Source organism: Manis pentadactyla, chromosome 13, assembly GCF_030020395.1.
Source record: "Manis pentadactyla isolate mManPen7 chromosome 13, mManPen7.hap1, whole genome shotgun sequence".
Classification (NCBI taxonomy): Eukaryota; Metazoa; Chordata; class Mammalia; order Pholidota; family Manidae; genus Manis; species Manis pentadactyla.
In genome coordinates this window covers 45,375,704-45,395,397 of record NC_080031.1, presented here as the reverse complement: position 1 = coordinate 45,395,397, position 19,694 = coordinate 45,375,704, and the positions used below count along the sequence as shown (strand labels likewise).

At 49.0% G+C, this 19,694-nt stretch overlaps 1 protein-coding gene across 1 annotated transcript in view; it reads left to right on the top strand.

Moving 5' to 3' along the window:
- LOC118921862 (pleckstrin homology domain-containing family G member 4B) overlaps positions 1-19,694 on the top strand; it is a 38,911-nt gene that overhangs the window by 3,311 nt on the left and 15,906 nt on the right. The window contains 6 exon segments of the mRNA XM_057490440.1: positions 8,227-8,468; positions 9,631-9,720; positions 9,793-10,029; positions 11,273-11,441; positions 12,097-12,276; positions 13,114-13,222. Coding sequence (XP_057346423.1) covers positions 8,227-8,468; positions 9,631-9,720; positions 9,793-10,029; positions 11,273-11,441; positions 12,097-12,276; positions 13,114-13,222 — 1,027 coding nt within the window.

The window sequence follows — 19,694 nt, the reverse complement described above, 5'->3', positions numbered from 1 at the left end:
GGGAACATACTCTTGAGAGATATGAAGGGTACCATGGGGGGTCGAGGACCCCCCATAGTAAACTGAGGCTGTGACTCCAGCGGCCCATCGAGAGTCCCAGGGATCTGGGATTGATAAGGAGAATGAGCCGTTGGGATATTTCATGAAATGGTTGGAGGAGTAATACTGTGGGTACTGGGAGTTACCCATGTAGTGAATGGCGCAAGACCGGTAGGGATATCCCCCGTAGGTGTCTGGCCATCGCCTGCAATAGGCTTGTTTTTGGTCATAGAGGAAGCAGAGGTAGGGAGAATAAAGGTAACTGCTAGTGAACACTTCGGTGGAGTGAGAAAAGTGGAGGTATAAAGGCTTGGAGCAGCCTTTCAGAGGGCAGTCTGATGTGGCAATGAGGGCAGTAATTTTTGTTTGATGCTGTGTGTAAGTCTGTCTGACTTTGAATCACCATACAAAGGAGGCTGGGGTGGCGGGGAAGACAATAGGAATGAGGAAAAAAAGCGAGAGAGCAGTAAAGGAGGAAAAAGTCATGATTCAGGTATGGATGGCAAAGGGGGTGAATGGGAGATGCGGAGTTTCAAGGGATCAGAGGGATGAAGCATGGTAGAGTAGACAGCGTCTTGGGCTGTATCCAAAGGACTCTGGGTTGTGACCGATGAGTCCTGGGTGTCCAGAGAAGGTGGGTCCTGGGTGTTTGGTTTCAACCTGGAGATATGAATACAAAGGGTGACAGAGTTATCAGGCAGTGAGAGCTTGGCGGCCGAGGGGGTGCAGAGAATAACTGGTTGTGGACCTTCCCATTTTGGGGTGAGAGAGGGCTGATCCTCTGGCGATTTATAAAACGCTAGTTGGCCGGGCTGTAAGGAGGGTTTTGGGAGGCGGATGGGTCAGGAAGGAGCCAATCCTGATATTTCCACAATTCGGTGCAGAGGAGAGAGAGTAGTGGAAGGGCCATATTGGGAGGAATTGGTCCTTTGTGAGAAGGGAGCCCTGGGGGTAGAATTGGGCGGCCGTACATGATCTCAAAGGGTGACAAGAAGGAAGGTTCTTTTGGGAGGGCCCAAATGCGAAGTAGAGCTAAGGGAAGTAAGCGAACCCAGTCAAGGTGTAGTTCTAGAAATAGTTTGGTCAGGATGTCTTTTAGAGTCCTATTGGCTCTTTCTACTTTTCCCGAAACCTGTGGTCGATAAGGACAGTGTAGATGCCAGGGGAGTGAGAGCGACTTGGAGAGGTTCTGAATGATTTGGGCAGTGAACTCAGGGCCGTTATCTGATTGGAGGGAAGTGGGCATCCCTAACCTAGGAAAGATCTGGGTCAGGAGGATAGAGGCAACTGCGGATGGTCGTTTGTTAGTGGTGGGGAAAGCTTCGACCCATCCTGAAAATGTATCTACTAACACGAGTAGGTATCTGATACACCATACGGGGGCCATGTTAGTGAAGTCTATTTGCCAATCTGTGGCGGGGACATTGCCCCTTGCTTGATGAGCTGGGAAGGGTCAGGCCTTGAGGGGGGTATTAGGGTTAGTGCGTTGGCAGATGGTGCACGTGCGGGTGATTTGGTTAAGTAGGGTTTTGTCTTCAGGAGAGAGAGAAAAAAAGGATTGTAAAAAATGGATTAAGGATTGGGGGCTAGGATGGAACAGATCGTGTAAGAAGCGGAAGAGGGACTCTTTCTCCTGGGAACAGAGTGTGTCTTGTGATAAGGCTAAAACCGCAAGGGCAAACGGATCGTTGTCTGGTGCTTCTTCTGATAGGGCAATCAACCGGGCTACTCTGTCAGCTTTGTTGTTACCTCTTGTAATGGGGGAGTCATCCTTCTGATGTGATTTGCAGTGGACTATGCCCAGTCGGTGTGGGAGTTGTGAAGCCTCTAGAAGTTTAGTAATTAAGGTTGAATTAGTGATGGAATTTCCTTTTGTGGTGAGGAGGCCTCGTTCTTTCCATACTGCTGCGTGAGACAAGAGAATGTGGAATATGTATTTGGAGTCAGTGTACAGTGTGAGAGACGTGTCCTGGGCCAGAGTGCAAGCTCTGGTGGCCGCAATGAGTTTGGCCTGTTGATTGGTTGTACCAGGGGGTAGGGCTCGTGCCTCAATGATGTCTTTGAGGGAGACTACTGTGTATCCTGCAAAATGGGTGCCCTCATGTTTAAAGGAGGACCCATCAGTAAACCAGATGAGGTCGGTGTGTGAGAGGGCTCCTTCGGAGATCATGGTGTGGCACGGAAGGAAGTTGTGAAGGGGTTCCAGGCAATCATGCGAGGGAGTATGAGGAGAGTAGGGTAGAGGAAGAAGAGTGGCCGGATTCAGGGGCGGGCAGGGGAGGAAAGAAATGTCTGGATTTTGGAGGAAAGAGGACAGTAAGGTCAGGAGTCTGGAGGGAGGGAGAGTCTGTAAACTTTTGTAGGTTAAGAGATCCTTTAGGTGATGTGGGGACAGAATGGTAAGGGTCGCCCCGAATGTCAGTTTATGAGCTTCCTTCTGCAAAAGCTGTCCAGCGGCTAATGCCCGTAGGCAGGGGGCCCATCCCTGAACTGTGGGGTCTAATTGCTTGGAAAGATAAGCTACTGGGGCAAAGGATGGGCCATAATATTGGCCTAGGACTCCTAGAGCTTGACTGGACCTCTCATGAATGTATAATGAGAAGGGCTTCGACAAATCAGGAAGATGGAGAGCTGGGACTTCCATAAGAGCTTGATGGAGCTTCATGAAGGAGTGTCAGGGTTTGGAGGATAATGGTTCTTCAGGGGGGCCCTTGCTGAGGTCGTATAGGGGTCTTCCCAACAGGGAGAAGTTAGGGATCCACGCTCTAAAATACCCCGCCAGGCCTAGAAAGGAAAGGATTTCTGTCTTGATTTTGGGAACGGGCAGGTCAGAGAGGAACGTTTTCTCTCTAAGGTAATGGACTTTCTTTGTTGAGATAGAAGGAATCCGAGGTAAGTGACAGAAGGGGAAGATATTTGAGATTTGACGGGGGATACCCGGTAACCTCTGGAAGCTAGAAGGTTAAGTAGGGAGGCAGTGTCAAGTTGAGACTGTTCCCACGAGGGACTGCAGAGTAGAAGATCGTCCACGTATTGTAATAAGGTGGACTCGGAGTGATCATGATGAAACTCTTTGAGGTCCTGAGTTAGGACCTGTCCAAAAATATGGGGACTATCTCGGAAGCCTTGTGGCAAAACTGTCCAAGTGAGTTGTTCAGAATGTCTTGTGTATGGGTCCGTCCAGGTGAAGGCGAAAAAATCTTGGGAGGAGGGGTCCAGAGGGATAGAAAAAAATGCATCCTTGAGATCTAGGACTGAGAAGTGGGAGGCTGAGGCAGGGATCTGCAATAAAAGGGTGTATGGATTTGGGACTAAGGGGTGGATAGGGACGATGGCCATGTTGATGAGGCGAAGGTCTTGGACGAGGCAGAAAGATCATTTGGCTTTTTTAACAGGTAATATGGGGGTATTAAACGGGGAGTGAGTGGGTCTGAGGTAATTTTTGTTTAAAAGATCTTGAATGATGGGTTGAAGGCCTATGAGGGCTGAAGTGTTTAGGGGGTATTGGGCCTGACAGATATACTGAGAGGGGTCATGTAATTTGACAGAGGCAGGAGGACATAGAGCCATGGAGGGGCTTGTAATGCCCCAAACTTTGGGATTTACAGCGTGTATGAGGGCGGAACTGGAGCTTTCATTGGGTAGAGGGGGGTCTTTCTTCAGCTATGAGGGCCATTAGAAAGGGAGTACTGGGGGCTGTGGGAGTGGATATAGTTATGGAAACATGGAGGAGAGAAAGGATGTCCCGTCCTAATAAGGGGATGGGACACTGGGGCATAACCAGGAAGGAGTGGGAGAAAGGTATGGGATTGTCCTGGATTGTGCATAAAAGGGTGGGGTTTAATGGGAAAATCTGTTTACCTCCTACCCCGACTATAGGAGTAATGGCAGGCATGGTAGGGCCCCGGTATTCCCACAAGACTGAGAAGGTGGCTCTTGTATCTAGGAGGTAGGAGATGGGGCGACCGTCACTATTAAAGTAACCCTGGGCTCCTGTTTGGTGATGGAAATGGTCGGGCGAAAAGCCCCCAGGCCGCATCAATCTTCTTCTGCCAGCCCCACTACGGCAGGCTTAGGATGGGGGTTGTTCGTCCAGCCTCCCCTTCGGGTGGCTGGGCAATCAGACCCCCAGTGGCCCTTTCTGTAGCATCTGGGGCATGGGGTGGTAGGATATCTGGGGGAGGGGCATGCCCTTGACCAATGTCCTTCTTTTCCGCACTTGAAACAAGCTCCTGGGGGGGCTTGTTTGTAGAGGGGCGCCCAGGTTGTGGTTTTATCAGCTGGGCCAACATTTGGAGATTGGCCTGATCAGCCTTTTGTTTATGGCGTTCTTTCTCCTCCTCCCGGTTACGGAAGACTTTAAAGGCCACTGTTAGGATCTCAGTCTGTGGGGTAGTGGGGCCCTGTTCTAACTTTTTGAGTTTAGCTTTAATGTCGGGGTAGCTTTGAGCTAGGAAGTATGTCATAAGGACATGTCTTCCATCCGGCATTTCTGGGTCCAGGCTGGTATACTGTAATAGGGCTTGAGTGAGTCTGTCTAAGAACAAGGAGGGAGTTTCCTCCCTCCTTTAAATTATGTCTTGGAGCTTCTGAAAATTGACTACTTTACAAGCTGCCTTTTTCAGAGCTGCTATTAAGCAGCAGGCGAAGATATCTCCAGAGCAGAGACCCACAGCGGTGTTATAATCCCAGCGTGGGTCTTGTTCGGGGACAGCGGTGCGGCCAGGGGGATAGGTGGGCTCAGTCCTGTGGGTTTCAGTAGCGTGCATTTGGGTGAAGTACCAAACTCGTCTGCGCTCTTCAGGAAGGAGGGTATTGGCCAGGAGCATGAAAATGTCATGATGTGTGAGGCTGTATGACTGGAGGATCCATTGAAACTCCCTGATATATGTCATGGGATCGGTGGAAAAGGAGCCTAGGTGTTTCTCAAGTTGGGCTAAATCTCCTAAGGAGAAAGGGAAGTAAACGCGCACGATGCCTTCGGATCCTGCTACCTCTCAGAGGGGGGCGATAATTTTGGGAGGCCCTTGGGACCGAGTCTGAGGGGGACTGAAGGGTTCTGGCTCAGTCTGTGGGGGAGAAACAGGTGATGGGGGCAAAGATGCGATAATTTTGGGAGGCCCTCGGGACTTAGAGGGGGGCTGAAAGGCTCAGGCTCGATCTGCAGCATGGGTAGGTGAGGGGGATGAAGGCGGAGGGGTTGAGGTGGGGGAGGAGATGGTGGTGGAGGAAGGGAGAGGGGCTGTTGTAGGAGAGGAGGGGGAAGGGAGTGGGCGGGAGGCTTCTGCGGGGGGGGAGGTGGAGACGGCAGCGACTGCAGAAGAGGGCGGAGGGTTTGTAGTAGGGGGAGGGGCTGAAGGGGGAAGCCTGTATGGCAGAGATTCGTTGGCTGGGTCAAAGGTAATCGAAGAGGGACTGGGAGTATGCTGAGGGGAGGGAGATGGTTTGCTGGCTAGGAGAACTTGGGGCTTGGAACAGGTGGTGCAGAGGCTGGGATTTTGAGCTAGGAGGCGAAAAGCTTTGATATAGGGAATCTCCTTCCATTTTTTCAAGTGCTGGCAGTAGTTAAAAAGATTGTGAGTGATGTTAGGATCAAGAGTTCCCCCTGTGGGCCATTGGTTGTTATTGTCTAGGTGGTATGTCAGCCAATCTTGGGAGCAGTATTTACAGAGAAGTTTTAGTTTTATATCAGGTGTCAGGGAGAGGGCAGTTAGATGCTTGAGCAGGCATTTAAGAGGTGAACTTTCAGGGAGGGATGAGGAGGCCCCCATGGCTAAAGGACAGAGAAGGAGACAAACAGGGGAAGATGAAAGGAGATCCTCGGACTGGAAGCAGACCGCAAGGAGACAAAGGGCGTCCCCAGTGATCCTTAGTGGTCTGCGGAAACTCATATATGAGTCGGAATTTCTTAGGAAGTGTGGGTCGTCACCCAGACTTCTCTAAGAAGGCAGAGTGCCAGAGTCACGAGGAACCTAGTACTAGGAATTTTCGAAGGAAGGAACAGAAGGAGGAAGGGGGGAAAAAGGGAGTGTTCTCATCTGCAAAGGAGTCACCTCGTTTATGGCTGTTGGAGGCGGGGCCTGAGGGTCCGCCACAACCATGAAGGCCTAAGGCGGGGAGAGTTCCCTCCTCGTCCCTGAGCGTCAGAGCCTTGCCGGACGATCATTGTCAATGGCACTGCCATAGCTCGGGGAAGAGTGGCCCACCCCGGGGAAATTTTGCCTAAAAAGTTTTGGCACTAATGGAAGGAGCGGTGAGTGCATTTATGACTGTTGGAGGAGGGGCCTGAGGGTCCGCCGCAGCCGTGAAGGCCTGAGGCGGGGAGAGTTCCCTCCTTGTCCCCGAGCGTCAGGGCCTTGCTGGACGATCATGGTCAATGGCACTGCCATAGCTCGGGGAAGAGTGGCCCGCTCCAGGGGAAAACTTACCCAAAGGCCAGAGAGGAGTGGTGAGTGTGATGAGCCAGCGCAGGAAGAAGAGGACGAGGGCAAGCTGCTGCTGGTGTCTGGGGGAAGATGGGGCCCAGTTGGGGTGTCCCGTCTCCCGGGTTTCGGCACCAATGAAAGGAAGGAGCGACACACAGCAGCAATTCACCAGAGAATCCCGCTTTATTAGGGAAAGGTGCTGGGTTATATAGGAAGGGGCATGAGATGATTGTGGTGTTACTTCTACAGGGCTGGTGGCTATTGGCTAGGTGCTGGGATTGGGAGGGGGGAGAGAGGTGATTGGGCTTCAGGTGATGCCAGCAGGAACCGAGGACCCGGAAGAGAAGCAGGAAGCTCACCATCTTATGGGTGGGGGCCCTTCACCCTGCCTGCTGCATCCAGGCCACAGACCCACCAAGCCCAGGTCTGGAGTGGGGCCCTCCTCAGAGACCAGGACAGTGGAGACAGTCCTGCTGCCTGTCTGGGGGTGTTCCTGTCACTTGGCCAGCAGGCATCTCCCAGGAAATCCTGAGCCATCATGTCCACAAGTCAATTTCCATTTGGTCCAAATACCCAGACCACTAGTTTTATTTTGTTCCAGAGTATTTAAGGATGCTTATTTTCAGTGACTGTTGACAGGAGGTGACTCCATGGCCCATGCTTGCTGTAACAGTGGCCCTCTGGTTTGCTGGGGGCTCCTCCAGGCCTGCAGCAGGTACTGACCCACCAGAAGGTGCCATTTTTGCAAAAACAATAGCATTTGTAAAATTTGTTGTGCAGGTGTGGCAAAGCACACATTCTCCAAGCCAGCTGCAGTGGGTGCACTCAGGACCTCTTCAGACCACCACTGTATTTCCCGTCACTAGCTGCTATTAATTTTTCCACTTGAAAAAACCAAATATATGCAAAAAATTTGCCACCCCCATTAGCTTCATTGGGATTGAGTACTTTAAGAAAGTTGCTGGTAGGATACTATCAAATAGAGAAGAAAGCAATGTGCCTTGCTGTTGTCAGGGTGGGGCCCCAGTTCACCAGCAGACTCTGCTCAGGGCCTGGGTGAAGTGCAGCCGATTGGTACCATGTGCATCCTTGAGACATGTACAGTGCTTGGACACCAGCAGGAACCAGGGAGGAGAAGAGGTCTGCCCCCTGCTCACATCCCTCCCTGGCCTCAGGGTCAGATGTCACTATATAAAGCTGATTTTGCAGAAATACCTTCTAGTGGGTTAGCAGCAGGTATGTATCAGAAACCTATGTCCCCAAAAATCTCCACAGCCTTCTTTGCAGAGGCTCCCTGCTGGGAGTGTTTGGATGTCCTGCCAGAGCAACCCCTGAAGAGGGGCTGGAATCATACCCTCTGGAAACAAGAGGCCTCATGACTTGGGCTTAAGTCAGGAGCCTGTGAATCTCACCTTTTCAGTTTCCAAAAGGATCTCTCATTTGTAAAGGCCATGATCAATAATGGGGAAGTTCTTTTTTGTGCTAATATGCATCCCTCCCTGCTTTTATCTTTCCTATTTATATTGCACTACAGGTAACAGTGAGAGAATGACTCAGGGCTGGGAACACTCCTGTGAGTGGTCATTGCTGGATTGGAAGTGCTTGCTTGCTGGGAGCCTCCTGTCTGCATGCCGCCACTGTCCTACTGGATTTCCATTGCTTCTGTCTCTGTAGGAGGCGGAAACATTGACGCCGTGTTGCAGGGGCCTTTGCCTGCAGCCTGACTGTCCCACCGGCTCTCTGTCTTCCAGCTGCTGACCACAACACATAATGTGTGAGATGATTTCCACAGAGGGGGAGTATGTCACGTCCTTAGGATATGTCATCGACAACTATTTTCCAGAAATGGAAAGAGCAGACCTGCCCCGGGACCTCCGTGGGAAGCGCCATGTCATCTTTGGGAACGGGGCAGAGCTCCATGACTTCAAGGGCCAGCACTTCCTCAGGGAGCTGGAGTGCTGTGGGCTCTGTCCACTGGCCATGGGCCAGGGCTTCCTCAGACATGTGAGTCCCTCTGGGCTGCAGGGAACCCAGGGCCAGGAGAGTCGGAGCACTGCTGTCGGGGTTTGGCATGGGTCCCTAGGCACAGTAAGACTTGTGGCCCAGCCAGTGGCCCACAACAGGCAGGCAGCTGTGGGTCTGACAGCACTGGCCACATCCCATACACATCGCCTGATGGCAGCCTTGTGGAGAGCCACACACGCTGGGGCCTCGCCCACATCCTCACGTTTGAGATCTGTACCCACCCTGTGCCCTCATGCCCAGGGCTACTCGGCCAAAGCAAGTCCCAATCAGCTTGCTTCCCACACCCAGGAAGCCCACTGGTCCCCTTCAGAACCCTTCCCAAAGTTCCCTGGGGCAAGGCCTGCCTAGTTCTGAGAATCTGGTGGGGACTCTTGACAGAAGCACATGGAATGTACACATTAACTGAGGGGGCTGCTTGCTTTCTCTTCAGCCACGAGAATGGACCATCTCCCCATTAGGGTCTTTCACAAAATTCTTAATTCACTTTGGAAAGAAAATCCTTTCAGTAAATGCTTACCAGGCACTATTCTAGGCACAGGGACCCAGGGGGTCTGCACTGTGGGCAGATGAAACATTTGCTTCAGCACTTTTAAATAGAGATTCCACAAGGAAAACACAACAGATGAATGAAATCTCACAGGTTATGTCTTTTCAGCTAGTTTTTGAAAGACACTTGCAGTCATAAGGTGCAATTTCTGTATTTTTGGCAATAATTTCAAGAATTTTAAATGTTTGGACAACTTTGGCTCTTGAATCTTAGTAACATTTCAAAGCCCCCCATTCTGAACCCACAGACTTGCCCTCTTGCCCCTTCCCCCAAACTCCACTTTAAGACAATTCCAGGACTTGGCATCAGGCCTGGGGCACTCCCACACCTTTGGGAGCTGAGTAGTCTTGATGCAGGTCCAAGGCTCCAGCCTCCTGCCTCCTGCCTCCAGGCTCCAGCCTCCTGCCTCCAGGCTCCAGTCTCCTGCCTCCAGCCTCCTGCCTCCAGCCTCCTGCCTGCAGGCTCCAGCCTCCTGCCTACAGCCTCCTTCCTCTAGCCTCCTCCCTCCATCCTGTGGGAGAACTTGCATGGATGGCAGGGACAGCAGCGATTCCAACCCCACCAGGCTCAGGTGCCCTGTGTTCTCTTCTGCAGAAGGAACAGCTTGGCTTGTACGTGCTCTACAGCAAGAACAAGCCCTAGGCAGATGCCCTGCTCCACGGCCATGGCAACACCTTCTTCAAGGTCATCACCCCTCCCCATGAACCGTGTCGCCCCCAGCCTGGTCGCACCTGACCCCCTCTTCTGCCCATGCAGGACAAGCAGCGGGAGCTGGGTGACAAGATGGACCTGGACTCCTACCTGCTGAAGCCCGTGCAGTGCATGGGTAAGTATGCACTCCTGCTCTAGGACCCAGTCAAGGAGGCTGGCCTCTGCCCGGCCCAACAGCAGGAGCTGGGGAAACTTGGAGCCACTGAGGACGTGGTCCACTTCCAGCTGCGCCACGGCAACGATCTGTTCACCGTGGATGCCATCTGCGACTGCGACATAAGTGTCCAAGGCCATGACGGGCTTTCATGCACTCAGGACTCTGGGCTGGTGCAGGGGAAAAACATGATCAGGGCCAAGAACACATGAACTTTCCTTCAGGAAAGTCCCCGAAACAGACACCTCCCAGAGGCCCCCCTAGAGACTCTACCAGAGGGGCAGGAGGGTGAGAGGAAGGACCCCAACGTCTGGGCCACTGGGGCAGTAGCAGGCTGAAAAGCAGGCTGGCTGCAGAACAGACTTATTGGAGCTGTTTTAAATCAACTGGATGCATCGACATTTCAGCTGTACTATGGGGCTTTGGGAGTGCTAAGGCCGATGCTCACACAACCCCATGGTGGCATGGCAGGACCAGCACACGAGGAAGAGGAGACTGCCCTCTCAGATGGGACCCCTTGTCTCTGGAGGTCAGAAGGCACGGCTACAGAATTCCCCACACAGAATGAGAACACTATGCCTCACTGAAACAGAGCTGACCTCAGGATGGAAGGCTGTGGGAGAGACCTGCTGTTGTTTGGGACCCATCTCACAAGGGAGCAATTGCCTGGCAAGGGCGCAGAGACTGCAGCCCCCCACACGGCATCAGCCCAGATGCTGCTCAGATGGGATTCTGGGGGTGAGGGAACTGCACTGACATGCGCGAAAGGGCTTTCGCAGACCCTCTGTGAACCGGCAAGCACAGGAACCTGCCGAGGTTTCGGCACCCGGTTCCAGACCTAGTGTATAGGTTTTCCCCTCACATCCAGGCATATCTTGAACCCCAGCTGGATGTCCTATAATTCAATCCAGTTCTGACACCATCTCCCTGAGTCAGTGTCAGACTCCACAGGTTAAGGGCTCTGTCCCATGAGATTGCCCCCTACCCCACCCAGTCACAGGCTGGAGGTTCCAAAAACCCCTTCCTTGGGTTTGAGTAATTTGCTAGAGTGGCTCAGAGAACCTAGGGAAGCATTTTACTCCCTAGATTTCCAGCTTATTGTAAGGGATGTAACTCAGGGGCCAGAGGGAAGAGCCACACAGAGCTGGGCATGTGGGGAGGGCCATGAGTCTCCGCTGCCCTGGGTGCACCGCTCTGCACACTGCAAGCCCGGCCTTTGGGGTTTGGGGGAGGCTTCATTCCCAGGCAGGACTGATTGAGTCAGTGGCCATTGGGGATTGAACTCAAGTCTCAAGCCCCCTTCCCAGAGGCCAGGGTGGATGTATAAGCTGGAATCTAATTGTCCCTGAGGGAGACTTGCTCTGTCTGCAGGTGAATTTGAAGGAATAGGGGCCACTGAGATGCCAGGATGCATTCATCATTTGCTGTGGAAGGAGAAAGTTTTTGAGGCAAGTGTTCCTCTTTGAAGACCCCATCCTGTTCGGCAAGACCATAAAGGTGGGTGGGGACTACAACACCTATACATACAAGCAGTCCTTCAAGGGGTCCCTCCTCCTGTGTGCCCAGTGCCACTGGGGGTTGGGCCTGGTCCACTGGAGACAAAGCAGGGAGCACGTGGTGTCTGTTACTTGCTGTGGTGCTCTGGCTGAGTTTTTGAAAACCTCAGACCTCCCAAAGCTGCAGGGACATTCGCCCTTTCCAGTCCTGTGTGCTGGCTCAGGCTGGAAAACAAACATCCCCTCAGTCCGTGATTCCAGCCTGGATATTGGTCATGGTGAATGAAGGTGGCCTTCCCTCACCTGCCCCTTGATGATGGAGGCTAAGGGTGAGGTCTCCTGCTCCCAGGCTCCTCCCAGGGAAGACCACCCCTGCGAGTCCTTACCTGCCAGCACTGAGGGACATCACAGGGGTCCTGTGGCCCTGGGTGAGAGCCAGAGGGCTCCATAGAGCCTTCCCATTCCACCATCATTTCTCCAGTGGGGAAATGGAGGCTCCGAGAGGGAGCCAGTGCAGATGGGGGCACTCCATCCATCCCATCCATGGGAGCCCCTGGCCCAGCCTTGTCCACCCCACCTGGTGTCTGCAAATCTCCAGCACTTAGGCGCTGGGGTCAAACAGTCAGCCAGAATGTGGTCAGCTGCTCAAGGGAGGGCCTTGGGGTTCCTGACAGTGCTGCCCCTCGTGGTTTGTGATGCAGACAGCAGAGATCAGGATGACGGAGAATGTGGGCGACAGCGGTTTGAGGTTCAAGATCCGGTTCTGCAGGTGGAAATTCCAGGACACGTACATTCTCCAGGCCAGCTCTGTGGAGGCCAAGACCACCTGGACCAATGTGATCAGGAAGATCCTGTGGTGGCAGGCGCTGAGGAACAGAGGTGGTGGGATGTCAGGGGGCTGGGCTTGGGGCAGGTTTAGACTAGGTTTTGGGGTGAGTGGGGGCAGGGTTTAGGCTGGACTTTGGTCTGGGCTTGGATCAGTGCTTGAGGCGGCTTTGCTCAGTAAGCCCAATGGCCCCTAAACCCCTTCCAGTGGGTCAGTACTTTGCAGGAGCTGGAAGCTGTGGTGCCTGGCGGGGTCTCCCTCCCCAGCCTCCCCCACCCTTGCCCATCCCCCTGCCCCACCTGGCTCTGATCATTGCCTTCCTTCCTCTGCTTGGGTCTCCAGGGGCCACCTTGTCACATGGTCACCTGGGCTCACACCCCTCCCAGGACTCAGCACACAGCATGTGTGCCTGGCCTGGGGGCCTCTGTCCCCAACTGTTCCCCTCTGTCTCCTGCTGTCCTCATTGTCCCCCACTGTCCTCTCTACCCCCCTTTGTCCCCTAGTGCCCCCACCATTCCCTGCTGTCCCCAAGTCCCTCTCTCTTCTGCTGTCCCTTGCTGTCCCCATTGACGCCCACCATCCCGTCTGTCCCCACTGCAGGCTGCACCTGCTGCCCAGCTCACCGCTCTTCACCAGCAGACAGGGTATCTCCCCTTCTCTCCCGCTGGACACCCAGTCTCCAAGGCCCCTCGCCTTTCTCTTGGTCCCTGAAAAGGGCCACTGTGAGGCCAGGTCAGAGGCACCGCCACCTCTAGGCCCCAAGAACACTCAGGGAGCAGGGCCGGCCAGCCTGACATGCTCCTGGCCTAACGGTTCTGGGTGTAGAGCATCATAGGCGGCATCGTACTCAATGAACTGCTTGGGGAATGGGCCGCATTGTTTCATCTTAGAACTCAGAATGCAGGAGTTGGTGTGTATGGGGATCGGCAACAAGCTGTTCATGGACATCAAGCCCAACGATGCGGCCAGAAGTGGCCAGGCTGCGGACCTCATCATGAAGTAGACAGGTGAGGCGCCTCGGCCCTCACTCTCACCCTGCCTGCCCACTCAGACCCAGGCCCCATGTGTGCAGTGGGCCCTGTGGGCCAGCAGGAGGGTGGACATGTAAGGCCCACACCATGCCTGGGTGACCACAGGGAGAGGAACTGGGCCGGTGCTCTGGATGGGCCTATTGTTCTTGAATCTGTCTGCGATTCTGGAGCAGAGGCCAGATTCATGTGTTTTCTGTCCTCTCCAGAGTCACAGACCCAAATGTCCATAGCTGTGCCTCCTCCCGGTGGCCAGGCTGCCCCCTTCAAGAGGCCACATTCCACCATCTCAGAGAGCAGCACATCCTCCTCCAGCAGCCAGCCCTCCACCCATGGGCCATGGCGCCTGCACGGATCTGGCTGCCCAGCCCACGTGGGACCACTGAGTCCCACCCACTGCCCCTGGCCATGTGACATTCCCACCTGCATCGAGGAAGATGAGCAGGAGCAGGGGGCAGGGCGTCAGCCTTCCACATGTGAGTGCATTTGCACGTGGGAGCCATGCACACTCAGCCTCCCGCAGCTGGTTTGGGTGGGGGTGCCCACACGTTCATTTATTTCTTTTGGTGTTATGTACTTCCAAAAGTTTTCAAACAATTTAGAAATTTTCTTTTTTTTTTTGAGACGGCATATCTTATATTTATTGATCAAATGGTTGTTAACAACAATAAAATTCTGTATAGGGGACTCAATGCACAATCATTAATCAACCACAAGCCTAATTCTCAACAGTCTCCAATCTTCTAAAGTATAATGAACAAGTTCTTACATGGTGAACAAATTCTTACATAGTGAATAAGTTCTTACATGGAGAACAGTGCAAGGGCAGTCATCACAGAAACTTTTGGTTTTGATCACGCATTATGAACCATGAACATTCAGGTCAAATATGAATATTTGTTTGATTTTTATACTTGATTTATATGTGGATCCCACATTTCTCCCTTTATTATTATTACTATTATTATTATTATTATTATTTTTTTAATAATTATTTTTTATTGAAGGGTAGTTGACACACAGTATTACATTACATGAGTTTCAAGTGTACAACACAGTGGTAGAACATTTATATACATAATTCTAGTTGCAGCTATCACCCTACCAAGCTGTTACAATATCTTGACTATATTCCTTATGCTATACATTACATCCCGGTTACTAATTTATTTTACCATTGGAAGTCTGTCCTTTTTTTTTTTTTTTTTTTGTGAGGGCATCTCTCATATTTATTGATCAAATGGTTGTTAACGACAATAAAATTCTGTATAGGGGAGTCAATGCTCAATGCACAATCATTAATCCACCCCAAGCCTAATTTTTGTCAGTCTCCAATCTTCTGAGGCATAACAAACAAGTTTTTACATGTAGAACAAATTCTTACATAATGAATAAGTTACATAGTGAACAGTACAAGGGCAGTCATCACAGAAACTTTCGGTTTTGCTCATGCATTATGAACTCTAAACAGTCAGTTCAAATATGAATACTCATTTGGTTTTTATACTTGATTTATATGTGGATACCACATTTCTCTCTTTATTATTATTATTTTTAATAAAATGCTGAAGTGGTAGGTAGATACAAGATAAAGGTAGAAAACATAGTTTAGTGTTGTAAGAGAGCACATGTAGATGATCAGGTGTGTGCCTGTAGACTATGTGTTAATCCAAGCTAGACAAGGGCAATAAAACATCCACGTATGCAGAAGATTTCTCTCAGAACGGGGGGGTGAGGTTCTAAGCCTCACCTCTGTTGATCCCCAATTTCTCACCTGATGGCCCCCCTGCGACTGTGCCTGTCTTAGGTTGTTCCTCCCTTGAGGAATCTTACCCGTCTCTGGCTAACCAGTCATCTTCCGGGGCCATACAGGGAAATGTGAAGTTGGTAAGTGAGAGAGAAGCCTTATTGTTTGAAAAAGTTAGCTTTTTACTTCTTTGCATATTTATGCCCTGTGGCTTCTATGCCCAGCATTTGTCTTGAGGTATCTTTACCACTTGGAAGAATTATGATACTCGGTAAATTTGATATGAGGCACGAATTCTATTTAAGGGTTATAATTAGGAAGGAAGAAGAAAAGCTATAGAAGTAGCAGGCGGAAGAAAACATGGGAAGATTGATTATTTCTTTGATATATCTTCTTGTAGAGTAACTTCAGCATGTACAGGTTTTAAGCTACTACTTAGATTGCACACACACATTAACATAATAGGAGTATAGTTACATAACCAAAGCATATCTGTAATTACCAGCCATCTGCAGTGAAACCAAGAAAACCAGTTAGGCACCTTAGGCATTTGTGAAAACTTATCTATGATATGGTGGATATTGTCCAACTGAACTTGAACAGTCTGAGAGAAATCAGACAAATTAAAACAACCCATTCCTGGGGACTGTTCACATGCCATATGTTCTTTTAACAGTAAATAGTTTGTAGTTGTAAGACTTTGGAGCGCTACAATTTGCACTTCTCCAAATTCTTGGTTGAGTTCCAACAGTATAGATCCAGTCAAATTTGTTGTTTTACTGTATGCACAGGCCAGCTTAGATATCTCCTTCCTCATTCCCATGGCAAGTCCAGGAACTGGTAGGATGAGTGCATCTACAGCTGTAGCAGTGCGTGGATCTTTGTTGGGGTTTTTTGATGATCATCTTCTGGCATGAGTCTTCCAGAGAGTGCAGATGTTGGAAGTTCTTTTTCATATCGTATCTTAGTTCATTTTCGGGGTAGCCCAATTAGGCTTTGATCCTCTGTATAAACACAAACAGACCCTTTGCCTACACTTTTATATGCCCTTTATACCCTTGTGTAGAACTCGTTGGAGGTTACCACACAGAAACTGCCCTTTTTTTTTCTATCACTAATCTACACTTACATGACGAATATTATGTTTACTAGGCTCTCCCCTATAAACCCCTTTACAGTCACTGTCCATCAGCATAGCAAAATGTTGTAGAATCACTACTTGCCTTCTCTGTGTTGTACAGCCCTCCCTTTTCTCCTACCCCCCCATGCATGTTAATCTTAATACCCCCCTACTTCTCCCCCCTTATACCTCCCTACCCACCCATCCTCCCCAGTCCCTTTCCCTTTGGTACCTGTTAGTCCATTCTTGAGTTCTGTGATTCTGCTGCTGTTTTGTTCCTTCAGTTTTTCCTTTGTTCTTATATTCCACAGATAAGTGAAATCATTTGGTATTTCTCTTTCTCCGCTTGGCTTGTTTCACTGAGCATAATACCCTCCAGCTCCATCCATGTTGCTGCAAATGATTGGATTTGCCCTTTTCTTATGGCTGAGTAGTATTCCATTGTGTATATGTACCACATCTTCTTTATCCATTCATCTATTGATGGACATTTAGGTTGCTTCCAATTCTTGGCTATTGTAAATAGTGCTGCAATAAACATAGGGGTGCATCTGTCTTTCTCAAATTTGATTGCTGCATTCTTAGGGTAAATTCCTAGGAGTGGAATTCCTGGGTCAAATGGTAAGTCTGTTTTGAACATTTTGATGTACCTCCATACTGCTTTCCACAATGGTTGAACTAACTTACATTCCCACCAGCAGTGTAGGAGGGTTCCCCTTTCTCCACAGCCTCGCCAACATTTGTTGTTGTTTGTCTTTTGGATGGCAGCCATCCTTACTGGTGTGAGGTGATACCTCATTGTAGCTTTAATTTGCATTTCTCTGATAATTAGCGATGTGGAGCATCTTTTCATGTGTCTGTTGGCCATCTGTATTTCTTTTTTGGAGAACTGTCTCTCCAGTTCCTCTGCCCATTTTTTAATTGGGTTATTTGTTTTTTGTTTGTTGAGGCGTGAGAGCTCCTTTTATATTCTGGACGTCAAGCCTTTATCGGATGTGTCATTTTCAAATATATTCTCCCATACTGTAGGGATCCTTCTTGTTCTATTGATGGTGTCTTTTGCTGTACAGAAGCTTTTCAGCTTAATATAGTCCCACTTACTCATTTTTGCTGTTGTTTTCCTTGCCCGGGGAGATATGTTCAAGAAGAGGTCACTCATGTTTATGTCTAAGAGGTTTGTGCCTATGTTTTCTTCCAAGAGTTTAATGGTTTCATGGCTTACATTCAGGTCTTTGATCCATTTTGAGTTTACTTTTGTATATGGGGTTAGACAATGATCCAGTTTCATTCTCCTACATGTAGCTGTCCAGTTTTGCCAGCACCACCTGTTGAAGAGACTGTCATTTTGCCATTGTATGTCCATGGCTCCTTTATCAAATATTAATTGACCATATATGTCTGGGTTAATGTCTGGATTCTCTAGTCTCTTCCATTGGTCTGTGGCTCTGCTCTTGTGCCAGTACCAAATTGTCTTGATTACTATGGCTTTATAGTAGAGCTTGAAGTTGGGGAGTGAGATCACCCCTACTTTATTCTTCTTTCTCAGGATTGCTTTGGCTATTCAGGGTCTTTGGTGTTTCCATATGAATTTTTGAATTATTTGTTCCAGTTCATTGAAGAATGTTGCTGGTAGTTTCATAGGGATTGCATCAAATCTGTATATTGCTTTGGGCAGGATGGCCATTTTAACGATATTAATTCTTCCTAGCCACGAGCATGGGATGAGTTTCCATCTGTTAGTGTCCCCTTTAATTTCTCTTAAGAGTGACTTGTAGTTTTCAGAGTATAAGTCTTTCACTTCTTTGGTTAGGTTTATTCCTAGGTATTTTATTTTTTTGGATGCAATTGTGAATGGAGTTGTTTTCCTGATTTCTCTTTCTGTTGGTTCATTGTTAGTATATAGGAAAGCCACAGATTTCTGTGTGTTGATTTTGTATCCTGCAACTTTGCTGTATTCCGATATCAGTTCTAGTAGTTTTGGGGTGGAGTCTTTAGGGTTTTTTATGTACAGTATCATGTCATCTGCAAATAGTGACAGTTTAACTTCTTCTTTACCAATCTGGATTCCTTGTATTTCTTTATTTTGTCTGATTGCCGTAGCTAGGACCTCCAGTACTATGTTAAATAACAGTGGAGAGAGCGGGCATCCCTGTCTAGTTCACGATCTCAGCGGAAATGCTTTCAGCTTCTCGCTGTTCAATATAATGTTGGCTGTGGGTTTATCATAGATGGCCTTTATTATGTTGAGGTACTTGCCCTCTATTCCCATTTTGCTGAGAGTTTTTAACATGAATGGATGTTGAACTTTGTCAAATGCTTTTTCAGCATCTATGGAGATGATCATGTGGTTTTTGTCTTTCTTTTTGTTGATGTGGTGGATGATGTTGATGGACTTTCGAATGTTGTACCATCCTTGCATCCCTGGGATGAATCCCACTTGGTCATGGTGTATGATCCTTTTGATGTATTTTTGAATTCGGTTTGCTAAAATTTTGTTGAGTATTTTTGCATCTACGTTCATCAGGGATATTGGTCTGTAGTTTTCTTTTTTGGTGGGGTCTTTGCCTGGTTTTGGTATTAGGGTGATGTTAGCTTCATAGAATGAGTTTGGGAGTATCCCCTCCTCCTCTATTTTTTGGAAAACTTTAAGGAGAATGGGTATTATGTCTTCCCTGTATGTCTGATAAAATTCCGAGGTAAATCCATCTGGCCCGGGGGTTTTGTTCTTTGGTAGTTTTTTGATTACCTCTTCAATTTCGTTGCTGGTAATTGGTCTGTTTAGATTTTCTGTTTCTTCCTGGGTCAGTCTTGGAAGGTTATATTTTTCTAGGAAGTTGTCCATTTCTCCTAGGTTTCCCAGCTTGTTAGCATATAGGTTTTCATAGTATTCTCCAATAATTCTTTGCATTTCCGTGGGGTCCGTCGTGCTTTTTCCTTTCTCGTTTCTGATACTGTCGATTTGTGTTGACTCTCTTTTCTTCTTAATAAGTCTGGCTAGAGGCTTACCTATTTTGTTTATTTTCTCGAAGAACCAACTCTTGGTTTCATTGATTTTTGCTATTGTTTTATTCTTCTCAATTTTATTTATTTCTTCTCTGATCTTTATTATGTCCCTCCTTCTGCTGACCTTAGGCCTCATCTGTTCTTCTTTTTCCAATTTCGATAATTGTGACATTAGACCATTCATTTGGGTTTGCTCTTCCTTTTTTAAATATGCTTGGATTGCTATATACTTTCCTCTTAAGACTGCTTTTGCTGTGTCCCACAGAAGTTGGGGCTTAGTGTTGTTGTTGTCATTTGTTTCCATATATTGCTGGATCTCAATTTTGATTTGGTCATTGATCCATTGATTATTTAGGAGCGTGTTGTTAAGCCTCCATGTGTTTGTGAGCCTCTTTGCTTTCTTTGTACAGTTTATTTCTAGTTTTATGCCTTTGTGGTCTGAAAAGTTGGTTGGTAGGATTTCAATTTTTTGGAATTTTCTGAGGCTCTTTTTGTGTCCTAGTATGTGGTCTATTCTGGAGAATGTTCCATGTGCACTTGAGAAGAATGTATATCCCGCTGCTTTTGGTTGTA